The 17,797-nt window shown below is 38.6% G+C and overlaps 2 protein-coding genes across 7 annotated transcripts in view; one reads left to right on the forward strand and one right to left on the reverse strand.

Moving 5' to 3' along the window:
* Positions 1 to 820, reverse strand: part of ACADSB (acyl-CoA dehydrogenase short/branched chain) — a 40,341-nt gene extending 39,521 nt beyond the window's left edge. The window contains exon 1 of one of the 2 annotated variants that reach the window (XM_072804999.1): positions 629 to 820. The gene's annotated coding sequence lies outside the window, so the exon portion shown is untranslated. The remainder of the gene's footprint in view (positions 1 to 628) is intronic. The other variant, XM_072805000.1, reaches the window with a different exon arrangement.
* On the forward strand, positions 22 to 17,402 carry IKZF5 (IKAROS family zinc finger 5). 5 transcript variants are annotated; one of them, XM_072805004.1, is made up of 6 exons: positions 32 to 168; positions 1,658 to 1,806; positions 4,051 to 4,162; positions 9,700 to 9,899; positions 11,938 to 12,120; positions 13,328 to 17,402. In XM_072805004.1, the coding sequence occupies exons 4-6, from the start codon at positions 9,767 to 9,769 to the stop codon at positions 14,269 to 14,271; spliced, it is 1,260 nt and encodes a 419-aa protein (XP_072661105.1). In that variant the 5' UTR covers positions 32 to 168; positions 1,658 to 1,806; positions 4,051 to 4,162; positions 9,700 to 9,766; the 3' UTR covers positions 14,272 to 17,402. The 5 variants fall into 5 exon arrangements, with proteins under 5 accessions (XP_072661108.1, XP_072661105.1, XP_072661103.1 ...); XM_072805002.1 differs by lacking the exon at positions 4,051 to 4,162; XM_072805003.1 differs by lacking the exon at positions 4,051 to 4,162 and having other exon boundaries at positions 9,715 to 9,899.
* The last annotated feature ends 395 nt before the right edge of the window (positions 17,403 to 17,797 follow it).

The raw sequence follows: 17,797 nt of genomic DNA on the forward strand, positions 1-17,797 counted from the left end.
TCACGCGAGACTTGGAGGAAGCAGCGGGGCGGGAAGAGAGTCGGAGACACAACAAACATGGCGGCGGCGGCGGCGGCGACGGTGACGAAGGCGGCGGCGGCGGCGGCGGCGGCGACGGCAGCGGCGTTAAACAAGGCAGTGGGAGTTACTCGGTGCGGTGGTCCGGTGGTAAGTAGCAGGCTTCCGGCTCCGGCGGCAGCGACACAGCGGAGCGGGACGGTTAGGAAGGAGCGGCAGGAGGAGGGGAGAGCCGGGGTTCGGGGCCGGGAGTCCGTCTCGGCGGAGGGTTGGGCGTGGTCGGCCGGCCGGCAGGTCGGCAGGGTCACGACCCGGGATGTTCCCGGCCCGAGCGCGGAGTGTGCTGTCGGTGGGCTCCGGGAGCCCCGAGGGAGCGGCGCCTGTGGGCAGGGGCTGGAGACGCCCGGGTAGGGACTGCCTCTCGCTCTGACAGGTGGTCGTGGGGGGGCGGGGCGGGGTCCCCCCGGGGTCGCGTCTTCACCGGGCCCGGGTCCTGGGGCTCGGCGGAGGCGCGGGGCTCCTGGGTGCTCCGAATCCTGATGAGGATGCTGCCCGACGCCAGTCTTGGGCTGCTCCTCGGGAGGACTTTTTAAAACCTCCGTCTGTTTACCTGATGGTCCAGCCTGGGTTAGCTTCTGCTGTTGGTGCCCCCTCCAGTTCTGCGGAGATGTGAAGTCTGGGGGGGGGGGGGGTGCTTCGCAGCAAACACCTCTTCAGGCTCCTAAACCAGGAGTGCGGATAGCCAAGCCGCGCACCCACCAAGGGCTCTGCAACTGTGAATTTGAAATGAAGTTAAAAACCAGTTCTAGCTACTGCTAACCAACCACGTGGCCCGTTTAGTGTCCGGTCCCCCCCCCTCCCCCCCGCTTCGTGTGCGGTTCAGGAACCCCAGCGAGGAGTGACGAGCGGGAGGAGGAGAAACGGGCGCTTTAAATTGTGGCTTCTAATGAAATTTCATGTTCAGGAGAGACAGAACTTACCTGGAAACAAAATCGAAAAACGTCCGGACTGACGGTTTTGAAATTCCACTTAATTTCAATTTATGATGTGCCTTCCACACAGCTAACAGGTTGTTGTTGGGAAATCGTTCCAGGGAATGGAGATGTTTTGTATTTTTGCCCCCAGGGGGGAGTTCAGACTGGTTCTTGGAAAACCCTGTGTTTGGGATTGCGATAGAAAGCATAATAAAGATGGGAATCAAATGTTCCCTTGTGGGAGATGCCCAGAAGTTTTCTTTTTAAGCCTTTCGCACAAGTGTTTCCCTGCAAGGCTAGCACGTTATTTTTATGCAATTCTAGTTGGGCAGTACTGTACGAGGCTGACCCTGTGAGTGTACGATATTGTGCACAAATGAGATTAATAACTTGAATTAAGAAAGATGCTAAAAGTGAAATCTTCACAAATCCACCAGAAGAGGGGAGGGGAGTCAGATTAGTGCGTGTTATTATTCTTTGGTGATGCTTTGGAACTTTTGTTGACGTGAACCTGTTGCTCTGTTCTCCAATCACCTGTTATATTAGTTTTCTTTTCTGGTAATGGTAAAATTGGTAGAAGTTCTTTTCTTAGCTCATTAAACCTGTAGATGCGAATTAACTTTTTCTCATAAAGGTTTTGATTCGTGGTGTGCTTTTCTTTGCAGACCTCTGTATGGCTTTTCAATTTTAGTTGAAATTCCCTCCATGGCCTTTTGGAGTCCCTTGGTGTGTCTCCAGAGTAAATTTCGATTACTCTACATTTCATCAATGTTGGAGTGGCAAGAAAAAGGAGGAACTGATTTGGGGTGAAAAGGTTAGAATGTGTAGCTTCTGTTTTGGATATCTTCTGACTTTGTATTTTACTTCTGTGTTATGTTTTTTGATTTCTCAAAGCCTCATAATGTCCCTTTTTGCGTTCAAGGAATTTTTTTTTTTTTTTTTTGGACAGTTCTGTAATCAGAGAAATGTGTTCTAATTGTCTTTGAAGGACCATGTTGCTCTTTATACTAATCAGTCCTCATTTGTCAGGCTTTTCCATTGATGTGTATTCTATGGCAGAGTAAATCTTTGAGTGACCATAATTATTGGGCTATAAATTAAGCACACCTATTGAACTGCAGTCACTTCATTTGTAGAGGCCTACCTAACGGCCAAATTAAGCTATTACATAAGTTAGTTGCTTAGTGTTCTACTTTATGGTTAGTAACCCTCAAATGGTAGGTGAATAAAATAGATCTTCTATTCCCTAATCATGTTCTCAGAATTCTCCCATAGCTTTTAAAAAAGATCGACATTGGGAAGAAAGTAGGTTATAGAGAGTTCCTGTGTCACTGCTCTTTCATAGTTGTGGCTGTCTTCTAATTCACATCACGATGCCTGTTTTGTTAGTTCCTGGTTAAGAGGGTATGTGTGTGTGTGTCAGCAACTTCCCATTTATAATGTGAGACTGAAGAAGTAGTATCAGAAGACTTCATTACGAATAAATCCTTTATCAGAAACCAAGGAAAGTCAGAGAATAGTTTTAAGTTCTGTGGCTCAGTGGTTGAATGTCTGCCTTTGGCTCAGGTCATGATCATGGGGTCTGGGATCGAGTCCTGCATCAGGCTCCTTGTGGGGAGCCTGGCTCTCCCTCTGCCTGTGTCTGCCTCTCTGTGTCTCTCATGAATAAATAAATAAAATCTTTAAAAAAAAAAAAAAAAAAAGTGGGCAGCCTGGGTGGCTCAGTGGTTTAGCGCTGCCTTCAGCCCAGGTTGTGATCCTGGAGACCCGGGATCTAGTCCCACGTCAGGCTCCCTGCATGGAGCCTGTTTCTCCCTCTGCCTGTGTCTCTGCCTCTGCCTCTCTCTCTCTCTCTCTCTCTCTCTCTCTCTGTTTCGCTCTGTGTCTTTCATGAATAAATAAATAAAATCTTTATTTTTTTTAAAGATTTATTTATTTATGATAGACAGAGAGACAGAGACACAGAAGGAGGGAGAAGCAGGCTCCATGCCGGAAGCCAGACGTGGGACTCGATCCCGGGACTCCAGGATCGCGCCCTGGGCCAAAGGCAGGCGCTAAACCGCTGAGCCACCCAGGGATCCCCAATAAAATCTTAAAAAAAAAAAAGTTAGCTGCTCAAAGATAAAGAGGTTTCCATGTTCTTCTGGGATATCATGGCTTCCTTTTTATTTTTATTTTTTTTAAAGATTGATTTGTTTATTGGAGAGAGAGAGTGGGAGAGAGAGAGCATGAGCAATGGGGAGAGGACAAGCAGACTCTTCACTGAGCCAGGAGCCCAACATGGGGCTTGATCCCAGGACCTCAGGATCATGACCTGAGCCGAAGTCAGATGCTTAACCAACTGAGCCACCCAGGAGCCCCTCAAAGCTTATTTCTTAAGTACTTCTTTCCTTCACTAGTGTGGGTAGCCCTTGGTTGTTTTGTGAGAACCTTATTTTTGAGCCTTGAATGGATAATTTAGGAGAAACTATTGGTATAAAGATAGTTCGGGTACATTCTACCCAGTTTATACAGACATGGACCTACATCCCATGGAATCCCATAGTAGACCCAGCTTAACTTTAATCAGAGTAATCACAGGGAGGACTCAAAAATTTTGCCATAGCAAAAGGAATGATAATCATAGAGTATAGGAATAATTCTCTGGTTGGTATAATTAGATATCATTTAGTAGAAAGAGTAGATCAGGCTAGGAATATACCACCCAAATCTGCGGTAAAGTTGGGAGAACTCACATATGTTTCTTTTTCTGATGATATGATCTTAACATATTGAAATTTTATGTGAGTTATTTTTTGGCTAACAGGCTCCAAGATGTTGAATTTGTGGCTCTTGGAAAAGATATCTTTAGTAAAAACATTATAGTTTGCTGAAGTCCTAAAGTAGATTTTTATGGTATGTTTGTAAAGGTTTTTAAACTTATCAGTGTTTTAGGGGCATCTCTAGATTTCAGTTAATTTGTGGAGTTCTTAGATTAAATTCTCAGAGACTAATGATTACTTCAATAAGGACAGGAAGATGGCTTGTATATAAAACCTTTATTTTCTTTTGATATTAGGAAGTCTTATGTAGTTCCGCAGTTATTGTTCTTTTTCTACTCATTATTGCTTGGAAATAGTGACTTGAGGTGGAGATAGCTGGATTTTGAACCAAAGACTATTCAGATTCAGGTAAGGGCCTGTCGCGAGGTGTGTGTGTGTGTGTGTGTGTGTGTGTGTGTGTATGAGAAAAAGCGATTATGTGAGAGAGATGTGATGAAGGTCAGGTGAGCACAAAAAATGCTTAGGGATGGAATGATGCTTATTTTTTAAACTGCAGAATATCTGAGGTTGAAAACCATTTCAATATATTTAAAACTCTTAATTTAAGAACAGATTGTTTTATATTTACAATATTATCTTCCCTTTTCTCATTGGCATTCTTTATTTTGTTGTTGTTTTTTTAAAGTCCTTCATGCATTGTGATTGAAAATCACCGCGCAATTTATGGCAGAGAACGCAGTGAAATTTATAATGTGACAATGTGATAATAGCCAAGACTGTCAAAATATGCCAGCCATCCTCTGTAATTAGGCTCATTTGTGTTCTTAAAACTTGAGATGCATGTATAAAAATACCATTTTCTTCTGCTTGCTTACTGGCAATCTCCTGCATTTTTTCTGCACTGTCACATGTTTTACCATAGCAGTGTTAGGCTTTCTAATCAGGAGTTGGTCAGATTTATCTTGTATTGAAGCCTACTAGAGTATATTCAGATATTTTCCAGTGGAAGCATATCTCAATTTTCTTATAGATTAGCAAGAAGTGATGCTAAGTTGCAATGTAAATACCAGGAGTTCTTTCTTAATTATAACTTTCATAATTAGGACACAATCTATAGGGCCTTCCCAATCCTCATACCATTTATTTTCTTTTTTCCTTTTATTGTGGAGGCCTCTTCCTCTAGTATTATATTAAGTAGCAGTAGTAATAGCAATCATCCTGGTCTTGTTCTTGATTCTAAAGGGAATGCAACTAAATTTTCTCCATTAATTGGTGTAGATTTTCTAAAGATAGCCTTTATCGGCTTGAGGAAGTTTAAACATTCCAATTTGAATAAATGATTAGTCTATTATTTTCTTGCACCTAATTAACTTAGTGTTGCCTTTGGCACTCAGATACCATTCTGATTGTTTTTCTTATGTGAGTGGACTGCCTTTTTTTTTCTCTCTAGGGAGTTTTATATTCTTTTTGTGTTCTTTGAGATTTTAAAATATCAAATGTGTAAGTGGTTTTCTTATATTCTGTTTTGCATTTTATGATCCTTTTCCATCTGAAAGGGATCTTTAATTTTGGAAATTTCTTGATTGTTACTTTTTAAAAAAAACGATTTCACTTTTGTTTACATTTCTTTTTTTCTGGAACTCATTTTATAACTCTATACCTTTAATGTATATTTTTGCATTGTTTCCCACCTGTGTGTGTTTTGTTGTCCTTCTTTCCTTTCCCTTTTGTTGAGATATGATCTTATAGATTAATGTTAATCTTTTTCTTCTACCGATTATTGTTGATCTTATTCTTAATAATATTTTTCTTTGGAGCTGACTGGCTCACTTTTCCCCCCACTAACCAGAGGGCAAATTTTAAAGGACAAATGAACAGAATCAACAGTAGTCACAGAACAAATAGTAATAAACTGATTAGGAAGCAGAGAGAGTGAGTTCAGACAAGCCTGGTAAGATGAGAAAAAGCAACGGAAACAAACCTGTTCAGAAACCAAAAATAATCCTTAAGATTAAGAAATTTGAGCCAGCCCAAAGCAAGTGATTTAAAGATGGTACCTAGAAGAGTCAAATAAGATAGAAGTTTGGGAAATTGCAATTTGGACTATGTGGATTAATGAGACAAAGGTAGACCACGTTCTTTCATTGTAACTAAAGAACATTAAAACAATCTTTTACCATGCTCAGTTGACGAGTTTGTTGATAGAAAAAAGGGAAAATACTGAATCTGGGACAGAGGAATGTTTTGACCTGAGGTATAACTATTTTTGCTGCAAAAATAGCTGAGAACATGCCGTATGTTACAGGTATTGGGAAATACTTTACATACAGATACTTGTAAAACTTAAACCAGCCACTGCCCATTGGTATTATTATTCCATTTTACAAAGTAAGAAATTACAGCGAAAAAAAAAAAAAAGAAATTACAGCGAGAGAAGTTTCTATTCAGAGTCTTCAAGCTAGTAAGTTTGGCATAACACTATAATACTCTGTTCCTTCCGAGGATAGACTTTCGGTGGCCTCAGCTTTCTAGAAAACAGTGAAAAGAGGTAATAATAATAATACCTTTTAAAAACCCCTAGACATCTTCCAAGAAGGGAAGAAAAGAACTATTCACAAATGTTGCATTAAGAACAATGAAAATTTGCTCTCTGTACATTTTTATTTCGATAAATATGTTCAGAATAAAGAACAAGTTAACTGTGAACAGAGAGGAAGACAAGAAATACAGAAATTAAATCAACTTGGGGCCAGTAAACAAGAGAAATAAAAACCAGCCCTGTGTCCTTCATTAGTTGCTAAAATATCACTGCATTGTTGTACAGTACCACATTCTCTAGGAGGAACATAGGGTTAGTATATATCTAGAAGAGTACAGTTAAGTTAGTTGAGACAGAAGTTTTGGTCTTAAAACATTGGTCAAGCTACTGCTGTCAGTTGGTAAATGTGCCATCAGTGGATCCCTCTCATTTCTCAACTCTACAACACTTTCTTTGGAAAACAGGCTGAAAAGTACCCAGAGTAGTCCAAACATTCTCAGAGAAGAAAAATTTAATGGGTAGACTTAAATGACTGAGATATTAAAATTTTTATTATTGGGTACATGTAATATTAGTGTGAGAGTACACAAAAATAGACCAGTGGAACAATAGAGAATCTAGAAATAGGGTGACATATCTATAATCACCTGATTTAGGAAAGGAAAGTGGTAATAGAGTCTAATGGAGAAGTGCATGTTGCTAGGACAGTTGGCTCTCTCTGGAAAAAAGTATATTTTGACTCTTATCTCACACTGTACATACACAAAGCTCAATTCCAGATAAAAATATGAAAGGTAGGGACGCCTGGATGGTTCAGTGGTTGTCTTTGGCTCAGGTCGTGCTCAGGTCTTGATCCCGGAGTCTGGGATCGAGTCCCACATCAGGCTCCCTGCGAGGAGCCCACTTTTCCCTCCGCCTATGTCTCTGCCTCTCTCTCTCTCTCTCTCTCTGTGTCTCTCATGAATAAATAAATAAAATCTTTAAAAAAAAAAAAAAGAATCAAATATGAAAGGTAAAAAATAGTAAAGCTCTTAGAAGAAACTGCGGAAGAGAATTTCAAGAAAGATATTGGCAAGGACACAACTCAATGTAAAGGAAAAAAATGGGTAAATTGGACTGTGTTAAGAACTTCTATTTATCAGATTATCTTTAGGAAAGTGAAAAGGCAACCAGAGAGTGAGAGAAGACACTGAAAAAATATATATCTAATAAACAACTCATATCCAGAATATTATAAAGAACTATTACATATTAATTAGAAAAAAGAAAGCCTAATAGAAAAATAAGCAGAAGACTTTAACAGATACTGAAAATAGGGATCCCTGGGTGGCGCAGCGGTTTGGCGCCTGCCTTTGGCCCAGGGCGCGATCCTGGAGACCCGGGATCGAATCCCACATCGGGCTCCCAGTGCATGGAGCCTGCTTCTCCCTCTGCCTGTGTCTCTGCCTCTCTCTCTCTCTGTCTCTGTGACTATCATAAATAAATAAAAATTAAAACAAAAAAAAAAACAGATACTGAAAATAGAGGGTAGCTCCATGACTAACATAAAAAGTAAACAACTTCATTATTTATCAAAGAATAGAAATGGGGCAGCCCGGCTGGCTGGCTCAGTGGTTTAGCGCTGCCTTTAGCCCCGGGCATGATCCTGGAGACCCAGGGATCCAGTTCCACATCAGGCTCCCTGCATGGAGCCTGCTTCTCGCTCTGCCTGTGTCTCTGCCTCTCTCTCTCTCTCTCTCTCTCTCTCTCTCTCATAAATAAATTAAAAAAAAAAATGAAGACCAGTGTGATACTAACTTGCACCCTCTGGAGTGGGTTCAATGAAGAAGGCAAAAAACTACGCGTGTTAGCAAGGGTGTGGAAGAACAAAGTTCTTATTCATTGCAGGTAGGAGTGTAAATTGGCATAAGCACTTTGAAAAACCATTTTGCATTGTCTAAAGCTGAATGTATTGCAAATCCTGTGACATAGCAATATCATAGTCAGGGTAGCAGAGCCCTTGCCCTGGCTCTAGGGGACAGTACTGGAAGGGTCTACCGGGGGGGTTCCTGGAATGCTAGTGACCTGTTCCCATCGTGGGTCAGACTTCATGGATACGTTCACTTTGTGACGACTAGTTGAGCTCTTCCTGTACAATTGATGTGCTCTTCTGTGTGTGTGCTGTGCTTTGAGAAAAAGTTAAGCATAAATGTTGAGAAGTGACTAATCTTTAGCTTTAGATTCACTCTACTGGCTTTTAAAGATGAGAACTTTTTAAGATAGAAATTACTCATGAAATAGTTGGAGTTTAAGGAAAAAATAGCAGAAGACATATTTAAGAAGACCTTATATATTTGCATAAAAATATTTCTACTGGAAGAAAAGAAATTTGTCTCCTAAGTGCTAGACTTTTTTTTTTTTAATCTTGTTCTGACTAAACAACTTTTTGGTTATTTGATTTCTGAATTTGGGCCATAATATGGGAGGGTGAATTTAGTTTCTGATTATAATATTTCATATGAGACTTTCCTCTACATTAGCATCAGAAATTTTTTGTTTTCTTTCTTCATTACCAACCCCCCGCCCCCAACCCATTCTCAGAGTGAATAGGATCATGGGTAGTGGCAGAGGTGGTGATTTGGGTTTCTAAGGCAGAGGTCCATAAACTATGGCCTATAGGCCAGTCTGGCCCCAAGGCCTGCTTATGCTCAATTTGTTTATACATTATTTGTGCCTGCTTTTAGCTATAATGACAGAGTTGAATAGTTGGAACCAGAGACCTTATCACCTGCAGAACCTAAAATACTGTCTGGCCTTTTTATGGAGAAGGTTTGCCACTCCCTTTTCTAGAGCACCTATTTCTAGAGTAGTCATTCATGTGAACCCTATGATTTGAGGGCCTTGCTGCTTGAAATCATAATCACTAGCTATATATAGCTATTTCTATTTAAAAAAAAAAAACAAACAAACCTCAGGTCATTTGTATTAGCCACCTTTGAAGTGCTTGTTGTTATGTGTGGCTAGTAGAACTCTGCTGGACAACAGAGACATGTAACATGTCTATCTTCCAGAAAATTTGTCTGGCCCTGACTGAGCCTTTTTTTTTTTTTTTTTAACTGTCTCCTTTATTGATAATCCCTGCTGCTATGCCTTTTCTTTCATATAGATTTTCTTTTTTTTTTCAGTCTTTGTAATTTTGTCCATCCTCTTATGACTGAGTTTAAGTCCTAGTTTATTTAAATATTAAATATATTAAATTTTGAAAATTTTATGTCTGTGTTCCCTAGTTCACCAAGAAGATGATAAGATAGTTCAAGGCAGGTACTATATACTCTGTTGCTTTGTATATTGTCTTGCACATAGTAATCTTTGTCACTGTTGTTTTAATACGTACCAGATCTCCCTAAGTAGTGTGAAATTATTTCAGTTTTTTTCCCCCTAGGCATAACAAACTAAACTTCAAAAGAAAAAAGAAAAAACAAAACAAAGCAAAGATGGGTGAAAAGAAACCAGAGCCTTTGGACTTCGTGAAAGATTTCCAAGAATATCTGACTCAACAGACTCATCATGTGAACATGATTTCTGGATCAGTTAGTGGGGACAAAGAAGCAGAGGCTCTTCAGGGAGGTAGACTCATTTTAATACTATTAAATAATTCATTTCTTACAAATATATTAATGCTTGTGTATAATTTTCCATACAGTGAAGACCACTATTCACTAATGTGAATCATCCCATTCTTACTTAGAAATACACAGGACAATTTGTTTTCCTTCTGAAACATGTCAGATTTTTGTTGAGGGAGAATGAAACTTCCCAAGGGCTTAACCTGATCTAGGGAGGCATTATGGTCCTGTTGGAAGGTTAGGAGTTCTAAATATCCTTCCCGTAGTCTAAGTTCTGTGAGCTAACGGTAGACACAAGGAGCCCACAGAGGGCAGAGCATCAGCTTCACTACACAAAGGATTTGGCCATTAGGAAATCTGGATTAGATTAAATCAGAAACCAGAGACACAATAGGAGTTTTTGTTTCTTCTCTTGAAATGAAAGGGCTGACCACATTTCCTTCTCTAGACAGAGGACCAGAATAGAGAAAGCAGAGACCCACTTGGAGCCTGCTACAGAGAGACTTTTGTCTGGTTTACTTACCACACAGACTATTACTCTATTTCTGAATGTATCTCAGGGGTCAACAGACTACTCCCCATGGGTCCAATCTGGACTGCTAATCATTTTTGTATGACCTGCAAATTAAAAGTGATTTCTACATTTTAAAATGGTTGGGGAAAAAAAATCAATACTATATTATGGGGGAAAAAAAGAGTAATATATACGAATTATATGAAATTCAGACTGCAGCATCCATAAATAAAGTTTTAGTAAGATGTAGTCACACTTACTTGTTTACATATTTTCTGTAACTGTTTTTGTGCTGTAATAGTGGACCTGAGTAGTTGTGATAGAGAACAGATGGCCCACAAAGCCTAAAGTACTTAGTATCTGATCCTTAATGGGAGAAGTTTGCTGACCCCTGACATAGTCTATAGCCTTGTTGTCCAGGGACTAGCAGCAGAGAGCAGGCATCACCTGGGAGGTTGTTAGAGGTGTAAAATGTCAGTCCCCACTACAGATTCTACTGAATAAGAATCTGTGTTTTAATAAGCTCCCCACATGATTAATATACACATTAAATTTTGAGAGTCACAGATTTGGGAGAGAAATCAAAGATGGGGACACTAAGCCTTGTCCTTCAGCGCAGTAGTACTATTGAATATTGCATTTGCACCAGCTAGCAAAGTCACTTCACTTCTCCTGGTGAAGGATGGGGCTTGACTTGCTCATACTAGAGCTGCTATTTCCTGGGGTGGAGACGTGTTTTTCCCAAGAAATTGTAGGAATAAAAATCTCCACCCCCCCACCCCCCCACCCCGACACTATAGTGTACAGATTCCTAGACTGGGATTCAGGAGACCAGGGATGTAGTACCCACTGCTTGGCTGCTTTTCTTGGTTATGAGCACTTGCCCCTTCAGTTTCTTTATATGGATAAAGAAGTAGTTGGGTTAAATTAAAAACAAAGGACTAGACAAACATCTTTTAGTTTTCAGATTCTTACAGTTCTAACATTGAGAGGTATCAGATACAGTATCTTCCTTTTACATGCTGTTAGAATTTTAAGATCTTAAATGCATCCCAGAATCTAGAACATGTGTATAAACCAAATGAAACAGTGCAAAGCTCAACATTAATTGCTTTAGACTACAGTAAATTGAATTAGGATTTGGGGAAATTATCTTGACTGCTAATTATAATACTTGTAGAAGTGGCTAGAATCTTAAACGTTTATAATTTTGCCATTACTATTTGCCATTACTGCCCTATGTTTTCCACACCTGTCAAATGAGGATAATACCCTCTTCTCTTCTTCAAAAGCATGTTGAGGTCTGATAAAATTTATGTGTAATGTGAGGTTCCCCTATAAAAGGTTCTCAACGGAATACTGCTTTGGTATGAAATTAACCTCTGTTCAGAAAATCTGTATTTTCTGAGCTTAGCTTTTGTGTTAAATTATCAATTTATGAAAGATTTTCTACCACTCAAGACTAAAATGCTAAATGGAGTTGATTCTGCAATGCATAATTTCTTTGGCTACACTTTGTTTATAGCTGGAACAGATGGTGATCAAAATGGACTCGATCACCCATCTGTTGAAGTTTCCCTGGATGAAAACTCAGGAATGTTAGTAGACGGGTTTGAAAGGACCTTTGATGGGAAGCTCAAGTGTCGGTACTGCAACTATGCCAGCAAAGGAACAGCCCGGCTTATTGAACATATTAGAATCCACACAGGTAATGGAGAAATGGCTGGAGAAGGCATTTCTTTGGGGGCAGGAGAGGGGCCAAGGAATGCAGGTTGATCTGATGTATAAATAGTTCTGATAGTTTAAAATTGAAGGTTAATAGAAGGTATGAGTAAATGGGGAAGTTACTCCATTTTTTCAAAACAATGCCGTAACAACATACAGATAGGAATTAAGTCGCCTTCTGGAGCTTCCTCTTCCTTAGCCATCTTCTTGATCCACATAATCTTTCAATATCTGTCTGCTTCTTTGTTAATGCTGAAGGTAGTGTGAAGTGAGAAAATGTTTTTATCTTTATCCTTACTAAGTATATTTCAGTTGTCCACCAGGGACGAAGCTTTTATACAGCTGCTAATCCCCAGTGCTCATTTTAGCCATCTCCCCTTCTGAGAAACCCTCCTAACTACTTCCTGCTCTGGCCCAGGACCTGATCAGTCCTACCTGTGTGCCCTTTGGGTTTTCATGCTGTGTCGTGGTGGCCTGAAAACATTTGAGTACAGGGCTTGTGTCAGGGCCATGTTTGTGCCCATAGACCCTAACAGAGCATCTGACCCATAGTAAGTACTCAGTACTTATTTGTTACATTAATGACTCCAGATATCCTATTCCAAATACTTACATTACATATTTGTGCCATTTTCAGCTAATGGCACTAAAATTGTCCCTTTCGGCAACTGAAGAGGAAAGAAGGTAGAGGTGAAGCACTAGCCATTTTGAAGGGACACTTTGCATAATTCATACTTGGACTGGGAAGTTCATTTCCATTTTGAGCTTTCTATTTAATAGAAGAACTTTTTAGAAAAGGTTTTTGTATTTTTCCCTGAGGAAGGGGTATTTGTGTTTGTGTGTGAATACGTATGAAAAAGTGTTTCATGTATGGATGTGTACATAAATACATAACTGAGGCATGCTTTTTATAGTCATTATTATGTAGGGAATATTATTGTCAGTTTTGCTGTTCTTTCCCCAAATGCCAATTGAAGCCATAACAATTTTTATATTATTGACTAATAGAGTGTATCTTGTATCTGTATATCTCAAATTGTTGCTGATGAGTTCTTAAGCTGTATTTAAGGTGACAGGTTTCTTTGCAAAGAAATCTGATCAATATCTAAGTCTAATGAATGGATGAAACGTGAAACTTTCCATAAATGAACTACTCTTGCAGTTTCTCCCCCATTTTTCTTTTTAAACAGGTGAGAAACCTCATAGATGTCACTTATGTCCATTTGCATCTGCTTACGAGCGTCATCTGGAAGCCCACATGCGTTCCCATACAGGAGAAAAACCATACAAATGTGAATTATGTTCCTTCCGCTGCAGTGATCGAAGTAACCTATCCCATCATCGAAGGCGCAAGCATAAAATGGTACCAATTAAAGGTACTAGGTCTTCCTTAAGCAGCAAGAAAATGTGGGGAGTTTTACAGAAGAAAACAAGCAATCTGGGCTATAGCAGAAGAGCATTAATCAACTTAAGTCCACCTTCCATGGTGGTTCAGAAGCCAGACTACCTTAACGATTTTACCCATGAAATCCCAAATATCCAGACTGACTCCTATGAAAGTATGGCAAAACCCACATCAACTGGTGGCCTCCCAAGAGACCCCCAAGAACTCATGGTTGACAACCCCTTAAATCAGCTCTCAACCCTGGCAGGACAGTTGTCTAGTTTGCCACCGGAAAACCAAAACCCTGCATCTCCTGATGTAGTTCCCTGCCCCGATGAGAAGCCTTTCATGATGCAGCAGCCGTCTGCCCAAGCAGTGGTTGCTGCCGTGTCAGCAAGTATTCCTCAGAGCTCCTCTCCCACAAGCCCTGAGCCTCGGCCGTCACATAGTCAGAGGAACTATAGTCCAGTGGCAGGTCCGAGCAGTGAACCAAGTGCCCACACGAGTACTCCCAGCATAGGGAACAGCCAGCCGAGCACCCCGGCTCCGACCCTGCCTGTCCAGGATCCGCAGCTTCTACACCACTGCCAGCACTGTGATATGTACTTTGCCGACAATATCCTTTACACCATTCACATGGGATGCCATGGGTATGAAAATCCTTTTCAGTGTAACATATGTGGTTGCAAATGTAAAAACAAGTATGATTTTGCCTGTCATTTTGCAAGGGGACAACATAACCAACACTGAAAATAATCACATTATGCTTTACTTGGTTTTACCTTTTGGTGTTTTATAGTTTTTTGTTTTTTTTTGGGGGGGGGAGCTTATTCCTAATTAGGTGACTGCTAATTTAAAGTCAATATATTTATAGAATATAAGTTTGACGGTGGAAACGATTTTTTTTTTCCATAAAAATCTGGTCAGGCTCATTTATGTATTAGAGCAGTGAGACACATTGGTGTCTATTTTTTCCTTTCACTTAGTTGAGAATTGGAGTGCAATCATAATCCCAACAGGTATTCATTTAAATTTCCCATATTTATGGTCCACAAAAGCTTCAAAGCTTACTGATACTCTTGGTATTTCAACATATACATTGCAGCTAGATATTATTTCTGCCATATTTCAGCATGGTGGAATAACTGTCTCTTACAAAGTCTGTTAGCAGTTTATTTCAGTGTTTCGTAGAAGAATTGCCTTTAACCTCATTCTTTGTCGACGTGCTGTTTCATTCACATTGCTGAGCGTTCACAGCACTTTCATTTCGCCTGATAGTCACAGAGCTATTTAATGTAGCAGATCCTTCTTTTTTTTTCTCCCATACGGGGAAATGTAAAACAGGTCATTCTTTTTAAAGTTACAAAAATATGAGGTAAAAGTTTTGAAAAGAAATGAAAACAAAATTGAAAAAGTGGCTTAATACTTAAAATACCTGTTTATTCAATTTCTAGTTTAAATATGTGTCAGTTTTCTATTGGGTTCTTTTTATTCTGGTTTATTGTAAAAAACCACATGAGAATGCTAGAAATATCAGAGGATTATCTATAAAGATGCCTTTTTTTTTTTTGAACCTTTCATTTAAATTCTTCACTCTGACATCATTTGTGTCAGGTGAGGTTGATAAGTATACTGAGAATCTGTTCTTCCTCCTATTCCTTTGATTACCAAAGAGGTACACTGGGAGTCCTCCATCTTACTCCTCGGAAATGCAGTCCTTCAAAAGAAAAACAAAAATCTCTGAAGTTTCCATTTCCTGCCTTCTATCTATTTACTGCCTGTAATTTCCAAGTAGAGGTGGTTATAGAAACACATGGGAAAATAGAATGGTGAAGTGTAACACTTAAAAAAATGAGAATGTGTCCAAAACAAATCCTGGTTTTCCCTCCAGAATTGGCCATTTAAAATATTTTCTGTGAATTCAATTTGTAATGCTTATTTGCAGCTCTGTCAGTTTTTCATGTACAGAACTATGTGGAGACTGAATCGTCGCCTTAGTAGGAAAGGGTACAAAAGTGGGAAAATAGATATAAAATGCATTTAAATGTGATATTTAATTTGTTTACAAAAATAAGACTTGCTAAATCTAGAATAATTTTGAATAGGAGGCTATTGTTTTTATATTGTGTAATAACTAGCTTACTCTAAAGAGAGCTTGGTCAAACAATAAAATATATTGTTACTAACTTGGTTTCTGTGTACTTTACAAAATTTTCATTTTTAATTTGGTTCAAATCTTGAAAGTGTTACTAATTGGCTTCCTAAAGAGAATATTCTAACTATGAAGCATTTATTAAGCAAAAAAGAACTCCACTCAGTTCAATGCTGAAATAACTGTATCTAGTGTGTAGTTCCTATTGTGAACGGAAAGGTAGGCATCTGCAAAACCCCCATGTGCCAACTTAATGGAGCTCCTGCCCTCTCTTCCAAATGCTAGAAAGCCATTAAAATGAGTTCTCTTTGTTTAATATCAATCGAAACTAACCTCAACAGCATTGTTCAAAGAGCAGCAAGGAGTCTGTCCAAACTATAAATAACTCTTCCTTGTCAAATCTGAGGCTTCTGAATCTACCGTTGTTTCTCTTGTTGCTTAAAATCACTCATTGCTCAGATCAGCTTGAATGCAACCATTTCCAAATGTGGAACTTGGCTCTAGTATTTATTTATTGCCAGAAAAAAACAGGTTGCTGTCATTTGGAAGCTTTTGTAATGATTTTCTTCCTTCTCACTTTTATTCTTCACATAAAAGCAATACCCGAAGATAGAAAATGAAAGCTTTCATTAAAGAGAAAGAACCCTCTTATTAAAACCAGTTTATTAACTCTATATTCTGAGCCAAATAGTGACAAACACTTTTTTTTCTGGCAACTAAAGACAGATGTTTTGAAGGTACATTTTTAATTTAAACAAAATATCTTTTTTCGTAATTATAAACTAGAATGTATAATTCTAATTTTCCTATGACTTAAAAGAGCACAGTTGGTATTCCAAAGGTGTCAATGCTTGAGAGCTACAATTAATTCTAAATGCACTAAAGTTTTTGAATCAAATCTACCTTATAAACTTTTTTAGTGTATTTTTAAAAAGATTTTAGGATTTTATTTAAATTTTCTGTGAGTTAAATTTTATACATGGAAAGATACTATCTTCCATTAAGTGTTGAATATGTTTCTCCCATTTTATTTTTAATCAAATATTTTATAGAAATGAGCTGCTAGGAAAAGTTGAACATGAACTATTTATAGTACTTTGCTGTTAACAGGCAATGTTCTGAAACTAAATGTATTTTTGTTCAGTGAACATAAGTTTAGATTTTTAAAGTTGGTAGATAATTTATCTCCACTAATATTTTTTTAAGAAACTGTGAAGAGATTAACAGGGAATAATTTCATTTCAGATTTTACTAATATAGTATGTAGCTGCAACTTCTTGAAATTCAAGTAAAGGCTAGACTTTTACTTTGAATATTTTCCAGTGCTATTTCATTTTAGAAATAAGTGTTTGCCATTCATCTGCAGAATTATTTGACAAAGGGAATATTACTTTAAAAATGTTGAGATAAACCTCATTTTAAGTTCTACAAAAATATTTATCAAGTGGATGTATTATTTAAAAAAAAATTCCCTGCTAAGGACTTTTTCATTATATAGTCTTAGAGGGTATATGATTTCTAGAACTTGTTTTTGTTAATATGTACTTTGATGTAAAGAACATATTTTGTATGCAAAACCTAAAACTCGAGTATGGTTGCAAAACACTATATTGTTTAGGGATTCCAGAGAGCAGTTCAATGCTGAAATAACTATATCTAGTCTGTCGTTCCTATTGTGAATGAAGCTTTGCTTTTGTAATACATAAATAAAAAAATAACACTTTCTGTTGATCTCGATTTTTCTTCTTTGAAAGCTAGGATCCAATTTTTAAGTAATTTTCCAGTATGTAAACTGCTAATAATAATTTTTTTAAAAAAGCAGGTTTTATGGTTACATTGGTTTGAATTTGTAGAACGCTTTACCCATGAGAATACCGGTCACATGAGTTAAAAACAAAAACGGTTCCTTGCATCCCCATCTTGTCTCCTTCCTACTTTCTGCTTTCCTGAGGATCCACTCAACAAGACCCCTGTCCCCACCAGCCCTACCCTGAGGGTTCTGACACACACGTGAGGAAGCCTGTTTCTTTTTTTTTTTATTTAAAAAAATTTTTTTTTAAATTTTTATTTATTTATGATAGAGAGAGAGAGAGAGGCAGAGACACAGGCAGAGGGAGAAGCAGG

This window comes from Canis lupus, chromosome 29 (genome assembly GCF_048164855.1).
Source record: "Canis lupus baileyi chromosome 29, mCanLup2.hap1, whole genome shotgun sequence".
NCBI classification, from domain to species: Eukaryota; Metazoa; Chordata; class Mammalia; order Carnivora; family Canidae; genus Canis; species Canis lupus.